This window comes from Echinops telfairi, unplaced genomic scaffold (genome assembly GCF_000313985.2).
Source record: "Echinops telfairi isolate 266 unplaced genomic scaffold, ASM31398v2 ScPeMD7_70;HRSCAF=299, whole genome shotgun sequence".
NCBI lineage: Eukaryota > Metazoa > Chordata > Mammalia > Afrosoricida > Tenrecidae > Echinops > Echinops telfairi.
The window spans coordinates 25983760-25998200 of NW_022103968.1; the positions used below are offsets into that span (position 1 = coordinate 25983760).

At 43.9% G+C, this 14441-nt stretch overlaps 1 protein-coding gene across 1 annotated transcript; it reads right to left on the reverse strand.

Moving 5' to 3' along the window:
* Window positions 1–4815: 4815 nt before the first annotated feature.
* BORCS7 (BLOC-1 related complex subunit 7) lies at window positions 4816–10817 on the reverse strand. The gene is made up of 5 exons (XM_004700952.2): window positions 10666–10817; window positions 7563–7625; window positions 7416–7459; window positions 6140–6160; window positions 4816–5670 (listed from the first exon to the last, which is right to left on the reverse strand). Exons 1-5 carry the CDS (start codon window positions 10801–10803, stop codon window positions 5619–5621), a joined length of 318 nt encoding a protein of 105 aa, XP_004701009.1. The 5' UTR covers window positions 10804–10817; the 3' UTR covers window positions 4816–5618.
* Window positions 10818–14441: the final 3624 nt, after the last annotated feature.

The following is a 14441-nucleotide window of genomic DNA, read 5'->3' on the forward strand; positions in this document are numbered from 1 at the left end:
GACACCTTGTCTAAGAAGAATGCTAAATCCTGAGGCTATGATCCTGAGCCCCCAGGCCCTGCAACCCGTTCCCTCAGGGTGTCTGCCTTTTGTCTACAGAGCCTGCTGCACTTTGCTCCCTGTGTGCTTTCCTGGTATTCATGAATTCCTTGTAATGCCTGTAAATACGCATGTAGATCTATCCTGTCAAGCCTATACATAGTTGTTGGAACAGTCTTTCTCCAGCCCACCCCTGCTCAGCTTGAATGCCTATGTATGCAGACACTTGCAGATTATGATGGTTATTGCAGGATTGTGTATATAATAGTATTTATTTCTGTTGCCTTGAACTCTTCTGCTCCAAGTGTCTTCCTTTGCCTGGATCATTTTTTGCTGAGCACCTCCCCCATTATATATTGCCCTCCCTTTCACCCCAAAGCTAAATTTACCAAAAAAACAGAAGAGCATTTCACGTTTTTTCTCCTTACCTTCAACCTCTGCACAATCTCCACACATCCCACTTGAGAAATGACTGGTCTGATGACTCCAAGATGATCCAGACAGGCAGGGTGGGGTTAGATTTATAAACAAACAAACAAAAAGATTTATATACCAGATTTCAAGAAATAGAACTTTGCCACATGGCCAGCATTTTAAGCAAAGGGTTCCCCAATCAGTGGAAGCTTTGGAGCAGACATTAAGATGATCAGGTGACTGATGACTTGCCAGAGATGCAGTACAGGGGTAAATTGACTGGACTCAAACACTTCCAAGATCCTTGTCTTTTTAAGAACTTTTTTCATATTATGTTAAACACTAGAAATGACAGGTAGCAACCTTGTTTCTATTTAAAGGGAAGTAACAGGTAGGAGAGAACTAGATTAGTAATTGGAAGACCAACCATTGACCTTGGATGAGTCACTTCACGGAGCTCTGGTAGCACAGCGTGCTGGGCTGTGGTGTTAAGCAGGGTTCTCTAGAGAAACAAAACCAGGACACTTAGGATTTTATATATATATATATATTCCTTCATTCTGTATCGATAGGCTTATACAGCACGAAGGAATAGAACAGCTAATTAGTCCACACAATAGTACAGAAGGCTCAGTTCAACTCAATATATTATAAGTCCTTCAACTCATGAGGGCTGCCGGTCCACAGTCAAGGTAGCAGACAGCTGAGTCTTCCCTCGGCCAATGAAGGCAGAGTGCGCCCACAGGCAGCAAACTTCAGGGCGGGTCACCAACAGTCAGCAGCTCAGGAGCTGAGCAAAGCAGGCCAGGATGGGATAGCGAACTCAAGCAATGCAAGATGACAGGATCCACCAGCCTCAAGTTCAAGCGATGTACACACCAGCAGCGTGACACAGCAGGTCTCAAAGGAACCTCAAACTCCAGCAACACTATCCATGGGTTGACTTGTTCCACAGATGTTGCTCACAAGTAGAGGCAGATAACTAACTAAAGCAACCTCACGTGGATCTGATCACCAGCGAGCAAGAGACAGGGCAGGCTTTGCTGAGCTATTTATGTTTTTGCCCTCTAATCAAACTGCCACCTGATTAATCCCACATGTTCCTATTGGCCAGGTTGGCACAATAAACCTACTTATCACAGCTGCTAACCACAAGGTTTTCAGTTTGAAACCACCAGCCTACTCCATGAAAAAAGATGAGGCTTTCTGCTCCCATAAAGATTTACAGCCAATCTAGAACCCCTCCCAGGGGGAGGGGAATGGAAAAGTAGGTGAGGGGCCATGGAGGACGATGTCAGATATGGAAATAATTATAACTTATCAAGGGTTCATGAGGGAGGGTGGGCAGGGGAGGGAGGGGGAAGAAATGGGGAGCTGATATCAGGGGCTCAAGTGGGAAGAGAATGCTTTGAAAATTATGATGGTGGCATACTGCGAATGTGCTTGACACACTGGATGAATATATGGATTGTGATGAGATGTAAGCGCCTCCAATAAAAGTATTTAAAATAAAATAAAATTTAAAAGATTTACAGCCTGAGAAACCGAAGGGGCAGTTCTACTCTGCCCTATAGGGTTGCCAGTAGTCGGAACTGACTTGACAGCATTGAGTTTGGAATCATTTCATCTATCAACCATGGGCTAGAATGGAATGGTTTCTGAGGCCTGCACATCTCTAATATTCTGAAAGATGTGGCTCTAATTCTTCTTTTCCAAATATATTGATTCTTGATTTTAAAGCATATTCATTTAGATAAAAATTCTGTTTTGGGCTTTTTAAAGTGTTAGAAATAGTTTTAAAAAAAAGAAATAGTTGTGCAATTTTTTTCAAGTGCCTTTTTCATCGACATTACATTGATACAAGGGTATTGTTTCTTATTAAAGAACTAGAATTTACAACTATGACGTTAAATTTGTAATCCTGAATGAACATCACATTACCTGAATAATTCAACATATTTCTGTTAAAGTTTTCTGAAATTTTATTGATTTTAAAATCTGTTAATAAAATTATCAGGGAATGGGCAACAGAAAAGTGGGTGAAGGGAGACGCTGGGCAGTGTAAGATATAATAAAATAATAATTTATAAATTATCAAGGGTTCATGAGGGAGTGGGACCAGGGAGAGAGGGGGGGAAGGAAAATGAGGAGCTGATTCCAGGAGCCTAAGCGGAAAGCAAGAGTTTTGAGAATGATGAGGGCAATGAATGTATGTGTGCTTTACACAACTGTTGTATGTGTGGATTGTGATGAGTTGTATGAGTCCCAATGAAATGATTTTTTTAAATTAATTAAAATATCTTACTTGCATGTCATGGTCTTCCTTTTTATCTTTTAACAAAGAAAAACCTTACTTCATCAAATAAATTAGGTAACTTACCATCATTTTCTGTATGTTGGAAGTACAGGCATATCTTCTTTTATTGTGCTTCACTTTACTGAACTTATCAAATACTGTTTGGTTCTGTTTTGTTTTTTTACAAATTGAGGGCTTGTGGCAACCCTGCCTTAAGCAAGTCTATCAGCTCCACTTCTCCAATAGCAGATGCTCACAGTGTGTCTGTGTTACATTTTGAAAATTCTTATAGTGGCCTCATAAGCATCTCAATGCTGGCAGGGGTCTCTCTGACTTTTCCAGCTTCTGAGCTCTGGTTGCGTCCATGTGGCTTGACCTCTGCAGTGTCTCCCAGGGAGTAGCAGAGAGAGAGGTCTCATTTGCCTCCAAGGAGGAAGGACTACATTTCCCAGAATTCTAGGAAGGCCATGCTCACAGAAATCTCATTGGCTATCTCCAGATTGACAGCCTAGACTCCACCCCTACACTCTTAATCCTTAAATTGACACTAAATTAGGTGACTACCACCCTAGCATGTCAGGTTTTTTCATGCTATTTTACACTTAACAGACTACCAAACAAAAATTCAAATTCATTACCATGGAGTCGTCGACTGACTCAGCAACCCTGTAGGTCAGGGGAGAACTGCCCTGTGAGTTTCTGAGACTGTCACTCTTTACACAAGTGAAAAACCTCATCTTTCTCCTGAGGAGCCCAATAGTGGTTATGAACAACTGACCTTGCCACTAGGCCTTTAGGACTCCTTAACAGACTAGGGTACAGTGAAAAAATAATTTTCATATGTACCGGACACCAAGAACGTCATGACTCGCTTGTTTGTGACATTCACTTTATTAGTGGTCTAGAACTAAACCCCTAGTATCTCCAAGGTCTGCCTGTACAGGCAGGCAAGCAGTACTTTTTCAATATTTGTCCCAGCCCCGAGAAAAGGAAATGGTAAATACAGGGCAGAAGGGAGAAGGGGGCTGTCACACTGTGGGGAATGCAATCAAAGTCACAAGTTGAAATGTGTCTGAATTGTTGAATGGAAAGTCAGTGCTTGGTCAACTTTACCCACATCACAACATCAAAATATTTGGACAACTGGACAACTACTCTCAGGACCAATGAGAGTACTGATACCAGGAGGGGACAGAGAAGGGGGGGGAAAGGAGGAACTGATCACAATGATCTATATATAGCCCCTTCCCTGGGGGATGGACAACAGAAAAGTAGGTGACGGGAGACATCAGACAGGGTAAGATATAAAAAAAAATTCATAAATTATGGGTTCATGAAGGAGAGTAGAGCAGGGAGGGGAAAAATGAGGAGCTGATAGAAAGATGTAGGGCTCAAGTAGGAAGCTGATGATGGCAACAAACGTACAAATGTGCTTGACACAGTGGATGTATGTATGGATTGTGATGAGTTGTACGAGCCCCCAGTAAAATGATTTAAAAAAAAAAAAGAAAATGTTTTGGAAATATTGATGGCAACATATGTACAAATGTGGTTGAAACAATTGGTGTATGGATTATTATAAGAACTGTAAGAGCCCCCAATAAAATGATTAAAAACAAAAGTTAAAAAACTTTAAAAAAATAAAGTATTTGCTTCTTAGCTATATGAATGATTACAACGTGTTTGTTCTTTCCTAAATTTGTGGTCCTTCGTTTTAAAGGTAAATTGAGCACATTTACATGCAGCAGCAATTAAAACAGACTTTTGTGTTATGAATGCCTAAATTCTCAAATACTTCACACCTAACTTTTTAACCTCAAGCAAATGTTAATGTAGGATGAGAATTGGGTGCCAGCTTATTTGCTTAGTTGACTTGGTGACACACAGTCTGAATTAAATTGGATTTTATTTGTCGTCTCGGTTTTCCAGTGGCAGTACAATTCCTGCGTCAGCGTTGGTGACAGATTGCCTCCTCAGCATTAAGAAGGACTGAACTAGAGGAGGAGCATGTTTCATTTGAAACTCAAACAAGCTGACTTGGCAACAATCCAGACTTGACAACAGGCGAGTGGGGAAGGCATTTATTTAACGAGCCGTATCTAGTAAACAGGCAAGTGTCTACGCAGATAACATCGTCACAACCTTAGGACACAATCTGATGCCACATAGTGAACTCAACTACCTTCATGTTGGGCAATAATGTCACACAAATCAATGTGTTGATGATAAAGAAAACTGCAAACTGAACCCAAGGCCACTTAATCTTAAGAGTCACAACAACAAAGAAATCCTCGGAATGCAGGTCAAGGCAGGAGGCTGCAGCTGGCCAGCTCGGAGACCATGAACCTGGTTCTCATCTAAGCAAACTATGTCAAAATTTGCTGAAACAGATAAAATAAGTATCTTCTCTGAATTACTTGAAAAGCACCGTTCTGTGGCCATAAAAGAAAAATATCTCTTCAATGCACGATGAAAAGAAATAATCTTTGAAACAAATACTTGTATTAGAACCCTTACTTGTTCACATTAAAAATTCTATTTCTTGTTTATAAACACGATTCAGTGTTTGCTAAGAATCACATTTAGACAATAAGTTTCAACATATTAACAGTTCAAGAAGTAAAACGAAGCTGTCTTTTAATTGTCCTTTAGTACCATAAATTAAACAGAGCAACTTAAAGTGGGGGTGGTCCAGTTCAAGAAGTGCTTCCCAAATTCAGCCACCTTAGCCTCTGTTCATGAAAAACCTGTCAGCATCACAAAGCTTTGCTAGCAAAACGTTTGGAGAAGAAAGTGGAGACTCAGCCCATGGCATGACGGTTACAGTAAGGTTTTTCCTCCTTGGCATCAGGCAAAGCTACATGCTTGCCTATTTCAGCAGGTGCTTCAGCTGGTCCTGGAGATCTGACGACTGCTCAACGCTAGAAATAGAACAGGAAAGAGGGCTTATCTGGAACGGGCAAAAGGACAGCTCCTTGTACAAGTTTTTTGCATTTTAAAGTAGACATACTATAAACGCTAAGTCAAAATGTAGGCTGCTCCATTTGTGTCCCTGAGGTGTTTAAACTATAAAGAAAGGCTTGGCAAAGTAATTGTGCAAATAATATTACAGGGGACAAACTTAACCTAAGGAAATCAAAGCTATATACTGACTCTAGCACATTTACTCAACAAACGTTCCCAGTGTAAAAAGCATTCTGTACGTTCAGAAAGCCTGTGCTAGCAGTGAACTGCATAACATATGCCTTTGAAGGAATACACTTCATTCACCCCAGAACGGATGCCACTCTAAACCCGTAAGCCAGCCAGAGTGACAAGCTGCTCCTTCGGGCGGCAGTGCAACCCCCCAGCTTGTTTCGGTTTGTCCTCCCCGCTCCCCGGGTTACTTACTTCTTCTGAATAGCTTCTTGCCTAAATCAGAAAATGAAAGAAGAAATTAAGCTCAGTGAATTAGTCAAAGTAATTTATGACCAACTACCCAGAGACAATAAATTTCTAGTTTCTGTCACATTCTGTCAGTCCTGTCCTGAGACTGGGCCCAGAACAGGCTTTCTTATTTGAGCACAGAACTGCTGAAAGGATGGATTCTAAATCTAAAACAAACCAACCAACCCAAGACCTGTTGCTGTGGCGTCATCTGACTCAGAGTGGCCCTTTAAGACAGAGTGGAGCTACCTCATCAGATTTAGAAGGCTATGAATCTTAGAAGTAGCTGCCTCATCTTTCTCCTGAAGAGCAGCTGCTTGGTTCAAACCACCAACTTTTCGGTTAGCTTACCCACTGTGCCACCAGGACTCGAATCTACACCTAGAGGTGTATTAATACTCTCCCAGAGCAAGGGACGAAGTCCAGCATACTACATGCATGGCTCAACTTCAGTCTGGGTATGCGAAGCCAAATGATCACATATCTCACATGCACACTCTTAGAGTGGCCATGGCAAACATTGGCTGTTTAAATAGCAAGCGTTAAATGCCCCGTTGGACATTTCTAATAGCTATTTAAATAAAATATTAACTACATAAAATACAGACCAAGCTGAAATATGATTTTTAAACCTAATTAATTTATACTTCCTTCAGAAATTAGAATGAAAAAAAGGCCTTCCTGGGTCAAAATACTATGGTTCAAAATCTCCTGGATAACTTGGATATGTAGCTAGGCCCCTGGTATACCTGGGAATGTAAGGTAGGAATAGCAATTCCATTTGGTCACGGCCACTCTGTATGTATGTAAGGTGTATGACCCTTTGATTTCACACACCCAGACTGAATCTGAACCATGCACAGAGTATGTTGGGCTACATCCCTCACTCTGGTAGAGTGTCAATACACCAGGGGAGGAGCAGCCTCCTCAGGAGGGACCTTGGGCACAGTCAACAATAACCACTTACATGCCTGAAATGTACCACGCACTGAGCTGGCACAGTCCTGGCAGAATGCCTACTCTTCATGCGTTTTACTTCTCTCTCGGAGGGTCCTCAAACTAGCACAGAGGACGCTGTCTCAGGGGGCTCTTGCTGCTGCTCGCCTCGCCTCACCTGCAGTCTCAGGCGCCTTTGCTACAGAGGGGACATGACACCACTCTTGCCTCCACTGGAAAGTGCTCTGACGCACAAAGGCACTGGGAGGCAGGCTGAGGATCATGGGAGAGAGGTCATACTTACTGGTACTGCAGATGTGTGGTTATTATTGCCATTTTCCTTAAACTCTGCATAAAAAGAGAAGGGGGGTATAATAGAACATTCCACTTCTCCATAGGCACACAAATGAGGCACACAAAAACCTAAGTCATAAAAGAAATTGTTTCTTACATCTTCTGAGTGCAAGATAGCATCCTCCTGTAGTACCATGTTTCGAGCTGCCTGACCTAGCAGCTGGAAGACAAAAATAAAATGGGGGGTCATCAAAATTTCCCAACTTCCTGTGATCTCTCTGCAGCTGTTACACATCACCCACTCCCCTCTTCCACTTCCCCCACCCTTTACAACCATAAGCACTCAAAATGCAATGGGTAATTTTCCATTTGTTTGTGTTGAAAATCCATTTCACTTGCATGACGGCAATCCGGGGCGGGGGCTCCACATCTGCTCTGAAGGCCACCGCCAGAGCAGTCAAGTGCTTGTAACGGCTGAGCTCTCTACATGGCTTATTAGTCAAGTGCTAAGAGTCTCATTTGTAAAGAAAGGCTGGTTTGACAGGTTCCCTGAGAGGTGAGATGTGGGTGGCTGGACAGGCGCATTGGGTTAGTTACCACGGAGTCAGTTCTGATACTTGGTGACCCCACGTGCGCCGACTCCAACAGCTCCACTGGGTTTTCAAGGCTCTGATCTCTCCGACGCACACTGTCAGGCCTGTCTTCTAAGGCACCTCCGGGTGGGTTAGAACTGCCAACCTTTCAGCTAGTAATCTAGCTGTTTGTGCCCCCCAGGAAGAGGAGGGAGAGCTGTGAAAAGAGGCATGTAGCTGTTTTATGATAATAAGCCCACTATGGTGGGGGATAGGGGGAAAGGCTCAGATGAGGGTGGGTAGAGAAAGAAGGGGGAAAAGTGAAGGTTGATTCTAATGAGCTCCCTGACAGCTGGGCCCTAGATCAAGGCAAGGAAAGCAGGAAGGCACAGCTCTGATTCACTGGGTGGCCTCGGGTCAGGACAGCAGAGGTCAGCAGGGACTTCTGGTCAGATGCTGCATGCAGCTCCTGGCATACCTAGGGCTAATTCTAGTACAGAAGCTCATGTGAAAAATGCACAAGGAAAGGGAGGGAGGGAGCAAGTCATATCAGGGCAGACAATGGTGCACGGAGGTCTCTTCACCACTCAATCAAGCTAGCATATTAGAGTCAGTGTCCAACGACAACCAACCTGCCTAGTTTCAAACCCTAACTCTACCACACCGGGGCCTAGGCAGTATGTGACCTTAACCTCCCCCCACTCCACACAAAACCAACCACCATCAACAAATCCTGCCATCAAGCCAGTTCCAACTCCTAGCGACCCTTCAGGGCAGAGTAGGACTGGCCCTGTGGATCTGAGGCTGTGTAGATCCTTATGGGGGCAGACTTGGAAAGGAGAAAGACCTTCAGCAAGATGGACCGACACAGTGGCTGCAACAGTGGGCTCAAACACACCAAGTGTGAGGCCGGCACAGTACTGGGGAGTATTTCATTCTTTTGCACACAGGGTCACTGTGAGTTGGAATCAGCAACAGTTAACAACAACAACACACACACACACACACACACATGCAAACATTAGGTAGCAAGACAGAGGCAGAGGGCTGTCCCTCCACATGCCTGAAGGCCCCTACAGGAGGCTGGAAGAGAATCAAGCGAGCCTTAGCCAGCCAGAAAGACTAACTGGGCATGCACCAAATCAGCCCCCACCCCACCCCAGACAGGTGGGCGGTACACCTGTGGGGCCCAAAATAGGCCCAGGTGGGCTCAATTTAGCCAATGGGATCAACCAGTACCTTCCACCACGCCTCCGCCAGAGGCCTCAAATACTTTGACTGCCTACCCCAAGCCCCCTTTTCCCCTTTCCCCGCTTGTTTTTCTTCCCCCTTTGACTTCTGCCCCGCTCCCTTGGCAGTGCTGTGGTCTCTCTGGCCTCAGGCTGCTGCGTGTGGGTGTGCAGTCCCACAAGGTTGCCCATGTTCAGTGGTGAGCCCCTGGCGCCATTTGCGCGTGGTTTGGCACACTTCCCCAAAGTAGACTGTAAAACCTGAAACTTCTTCTGTCTTTCATAAAAACTCACAATGTTATAGTAAATGCAAGCACAACCTTAATCCAGTTGTCTTATAGAAAGACAACTCTACTAGGCCCAAAGCTAGTGGGAATAGTTACTGTGAAGAGTCAATAAGTCTTTACATGGACATGTATTTTCTTGGGTCAATATTTATGAATGGAATGATTGGGCCACCAGTTACACATTTTGTACATTTATTTACCTGGTAACAAGTATTTGGATGATTTCCAGTTTGCACACTTGATAAATAAAGGAAGCACATGTAGAGACAAATCTTTGGGTGGGCATATGTTCTCATTTCTCTTGGATAAATGCCTACCGTAGGAATGCATGGGGGGGAGGAGGCGGATATCTTTTTTGTTGATAACCAGGGTATACATATATATAAAGCCTTTTGGTAAGAAAAACCAGAAGGACTGGAGAATGGGGAATTGGAAAAGAATACCACTAATAAAAGAAAGGAAAACCATAAAAGGAAAAAACAAAACCAAGAACGTGGACAGAAAGACAAACCAGCAAAGAGTAAGTCCAGAGATGATGTACAAAGTGTGAAAAGAATTTGGGATGTTGAGGCAAAACTGCGGATTGTGAGAGCTGAAAGGGTCTGATCATAAACAAACAAACAAACAAACAAAACACCTGAGAAACAAATGAAAACTTGGTTAGCACTGGTTCTTAATCATTGTGCTACTTTCTGCCCTACCTCTCCCGTCCCAAGGAGCCATGGTAAAACAATAGCTGCTAACTGAAAGGTCAGCAGTTCAATAGCTTTGTGAGAGAAAAGACCTGGTGATCTCCAACATTAACACAAAACAAAACAAATCCCACTTCCATGGCGTTAATTCCAACTAATATAGACTGCATAATGCCGAGTAGAACTGCCCCATGATTCCAAGGCCTTAAATCTTACAGAAGCAATCATAAGCGTTCGAAACTCGGACTGGAATCTGGGATAACTAACGGGGTTATCCAAATCCACCAGCTAACAAACCACCACCCTATCTAGGGACTACATATCCCAGAATGCAAGCCGCGCCCTCCGAGCACCGCCCTGCTCTCCGCGACAAGGTCACAGCCTACAAATCCCAAGATGCAACGTGACACCCTCGCTCGGAACGACGAAAGGAAGGGGGTCCGCCGTGTTCGTGCCGGCGTTAGTCCCTTTCCATCTCACCTCAGAGCTCCGGGAGCCCTTCAGCACCTGCTTGGTGAGCGCGATCACGTCCGTACCACAGGTGTTCACCTTCTCGGTGAGAAGCCCTTTCACGGACTGGCCGAATCTCGCTTGCGAGTCCGGAGTCCCCGTCGCCATTACCTCCGCTAGCCAACGTCTCCGCCTGCGTGATGGCAAGGCACTGGGGCCAAAAGACATAACGCGGAAGGCAACGTGGAGGCGGTCTCCCGTGGGGAAAGAACGGGCGCATGCGTGTAGCGGAGGGTGGCCGTGGTTAGGTTTACGTGAACTTAAAACACTCAGCTAATGTCCCGAGGAACACGAGAGCCTAGCAAGCGCCTCTAAACGAGAGGGAGGACCGATGTCGCTACTTATGTCTCAGATTCCTCGTCTGTAAAACGCACTGTTTCCCGACACAACCGCTGAAGACAAAGCGGGTGAATAAGCAAATGTGGTGAAGAAAGCTGATGGTGCCCGGCTATCAAAAAGTATAGTGTCTGGGGTCTTAAAAGCTTGAAGGTAATCAAGCGGCCATCTAGCTCAGAAGCAACAAAGCCCACATGAAAGAACCAGCCTGTGTGGTCACGAGGTGTCAATAGGATCAGGTATCAGGCATCAAAGAATAAAAAATCAAATCATTGTGAATGAGGGGGAGTGCAGATTGGGGACCACGACCCATCTGTAGGCAACTGGACATCCCCTTACAGAAGGGGCTCGGGGAGGAGACAAGCTAGTCAGGGTACAGTGTAGCAACGATGAAACATCAAACTTTCCTCTAGTTCCTAAATGCTCCTCCACCCCCACACTATCATGTTCCCTTACAAATCTGGCTAGACCCCAGGATGTACACTGGTGCAGATAGGAACTGGAAACACTGGGAATCCAGGACAGATGATCCCTTCAGGACCAGTGGTGAGAGTGGCGATACCGGGAGGGTGGGGTAGAAAGAGGAAACGGATTGCAAGGATCTGCATATAAACTCCTCCTTGGGGGATGGACAACAGAAAAGTGGATGAAGGGAGTGGGTAATATATGACAAAATAATCATAATTTATAAATTATCAACGGTTCATGAGGGAGGGAGGAGCAGGTAGGGAGGAGAAAAAAATGAGCTGATACCAAGGGCTCAAGCAGAAACAAATGTTTTGAGAGTGATGATGGCAACAAATGTACTTGACACAATTGATGTATGTATGGATTGTGATAAGAGTTGTATGAGCCCCTAATAAAATAATGATAATAATAAAAGATATACTAAGCATGTTCTCCCTTTTTGTTTTTATAACTAGGTCTTTGCACATTGCATTATGTAATATTGACTTCGTCTTTGAGCGGCCCTTTGAAATTTTCTGTTCAACTCTTTGATGTCATCATTTATTCCATTTGACTTAATTACTCTAGGGTTAAGAGTAAGTTTCAGAGTCTCTTCTGACATCCACACTGGTCTTTTCTTTCTTTCCCGCCTTTTTAATGATCTTTTGTTTTCTTGGGGAAAGACTGGGCTTTCTACTCCCGGAAACAATTACAGTCTTGGAAACCCACCGAGGGGGTTGCTATGAGTCAGCACAGCAGTCAGTGAGCTTGGTTTGTTTTTTGTTGTTGTCCTCCCACAGCTCATCAGGTCCTTTGTCACTAGTGTTCAATGAAACAAATCTGTTCTTGAGATGCTCTTGAAATTCAGGTGGGGTAGACTCAAGGTCCTATTTTGGCTCTCGTGGACTTTAGTTTTCTTTAGCATCAACGTGAACCATCATATGAGCGATTGATGATCTGTTCCACAGTCAGCCCTTGGCCTGGTTTTAGTTGCTGATAGTGAACTCTTTCATTACCTCTTCCCACAGATGTAGTCAATTTGATTTTTTATTTATTCCATCTGGAAAAGTCTATGTGTAGAGTCATCTTTTGTGTTGTTGAAAGAAAAATGAAAAATGCATTTGGGATAAAGTCGTTGGTCTTGCAAAATTCTATCATACGATCTTGGTTTTTATCACCAAGCCATATTTTCTAACTACTGTTTCTTACTCTTTCTTTCCAACTTTTGCATTCCAATTGCCAATAATTATCAATGCATCTTGATTTGATCAATTTCAGAGCAAAGATGTTGGTAGAATTCTTAAATTTCTTCATCACTAGCTTTAGTGGTTGGTGCATACATTTGAATAACAGGTGTATTGATTGAATTCCCTTCTGTGCAGATCGACACTACCTTATCACCTATCACAGACAACTCTGTCGATCTGGTAGATCTCGAAATGTCCTTTTTAACGATGAATGCAACCCCATTCCTCTTGACCGTGTCATCCCCAGCAGAGTAAATCATAATGATTTTCTGAAACAAAATGGCCAATACCAGTCCATTTCAGCTCACTCATGCCTGGAATACCAATGTTCCATTTCATTTTTAACTTCCAGTTTCCCTAGTCATACTGCGTACATTCCAAGTTACAATTATTAATGTTTGTGGTTGTTTCTTCTCATGTTGAGTTATGGCCCCCCACCCCACCCCAGCAACGGAAGATCTCAGAGGCTTCACCCCTGCAGGCTTTACTCCATCCACGTCATTAGGGCGGACTCTACTTTGAGACGGCGGCTCTGCCTCGGTCATATTTTCAGTGCCTTCCTACCCAAAGGGCTCACCTTCTGGCCCCATCTCTGATCCCATAGGGTTTTCAGTGGCTAAGTCCTTGGGAATGGACAGCCTATTCCTTCTTTTATTGCATTAATAGTGACATAAAATTAGCTGTGGACTATATAATACTCAGGCCTCATCTAACAATTTAAAAGTAAGTCCCCAAAGGATCAAACCAACCAGGACAATAAAATGCAATTACATCTAATCATATCTATTTAGAAAGTGTGGTTCATTTAAAATAGTATTTTTGTAAGTTAATAAAACTCTCTTAAAGATACAAATAAACTAGAACTTTATTAGGAGGCCAGATGACAGATGTCTCACAGGTATTCGAGGATGAAAATGGAATGTACATGTAGATTGCAGGGTGACTAGGACTGTGAAGGCCACGTCCAAGGTCCTTGCCTCCTTTCCTCATGATGCTGCAGGAGGAAGCTCTCAAAAACTGCGAATTGTACTAACTTAGCTCAGCTGAAGAATTTATTGCTCCTGGAACCCAATTCTCTCGATCCAGTCAGAGTCACAAGACACAGTTGAAAGGCCTGCTGGTGGAGCCAGGGGAGCACTGGGAGTCGTCCACTTATAAACTCAGTGAAGGGCCCTGAGTCATATCAGCGCCTATTGTTACATCTTGAATATTAGTGATAATTGAAACCTTGAAAGTAGTGAAATCATCCAGGCGGAATGTAAATGGAGAAGGGCCACTGACCGACAAATGGAGGAACCTTGACTTCAGTCAGATGGCAGAAGTATGATGGGGAGGGACAAAGACCCAGAACTGCATGTTCTTTCAGATGAGAGGATTTGAAGATGGGCATGATCAGTAAAGTGAGCAGCAAGCTCCTCTCAGAAGGCCTGACGGGCGCCCAGCAGGCTTGGCAACAGGAGAGGCTGGATGACCTTCTTCACAGCTGTTGCAGTCCCGCGAGGGGATCAGAAGCCCAACTGCAGTGAGGGGACCATAAAGTAAGGGACAAGAAAAATATACAACTGTCCATCGGTCTACCAAGATGTCTGATTAAACGGGGAAAGACATCAAGGAAAGGAAAACTAGAGTAGAAAGTGACATCATCCGTGAAGGGGTTTTTAACATTTTACTTGAGATTCAGATCTTGAGCCTATTTCCTAGCTAAGAGGAAGAAAC

What these genes read in the sequence shown, in the direction of transcription:
- BORCS7 (XM_004700952.2), bottom strand. Translation starts at nt 10,803, where the DNA reads ATGGCGACGGGGACTCCGGACTCGCAAGCGAGATTCGGCCAGTCCGTG. An exon ending in CTATCTTGCACTCAGAAGAT is followed by an intron (nt 7,460 to 7,562) that starts GTAAGAAACAAT and finishes CTTTTTATGCAG; the next exon opens with AGTTTAAGGAAAATGGCAAT. An exon ending in ACCACACATCTGCAGTACCA is followed by an intron (nt 6,161 to 7,415) that starts GTAAGTATGACC and finishes TTTCTGATTTAG; the next exon opens with GCAAGAAGCTATTCAGAAGA.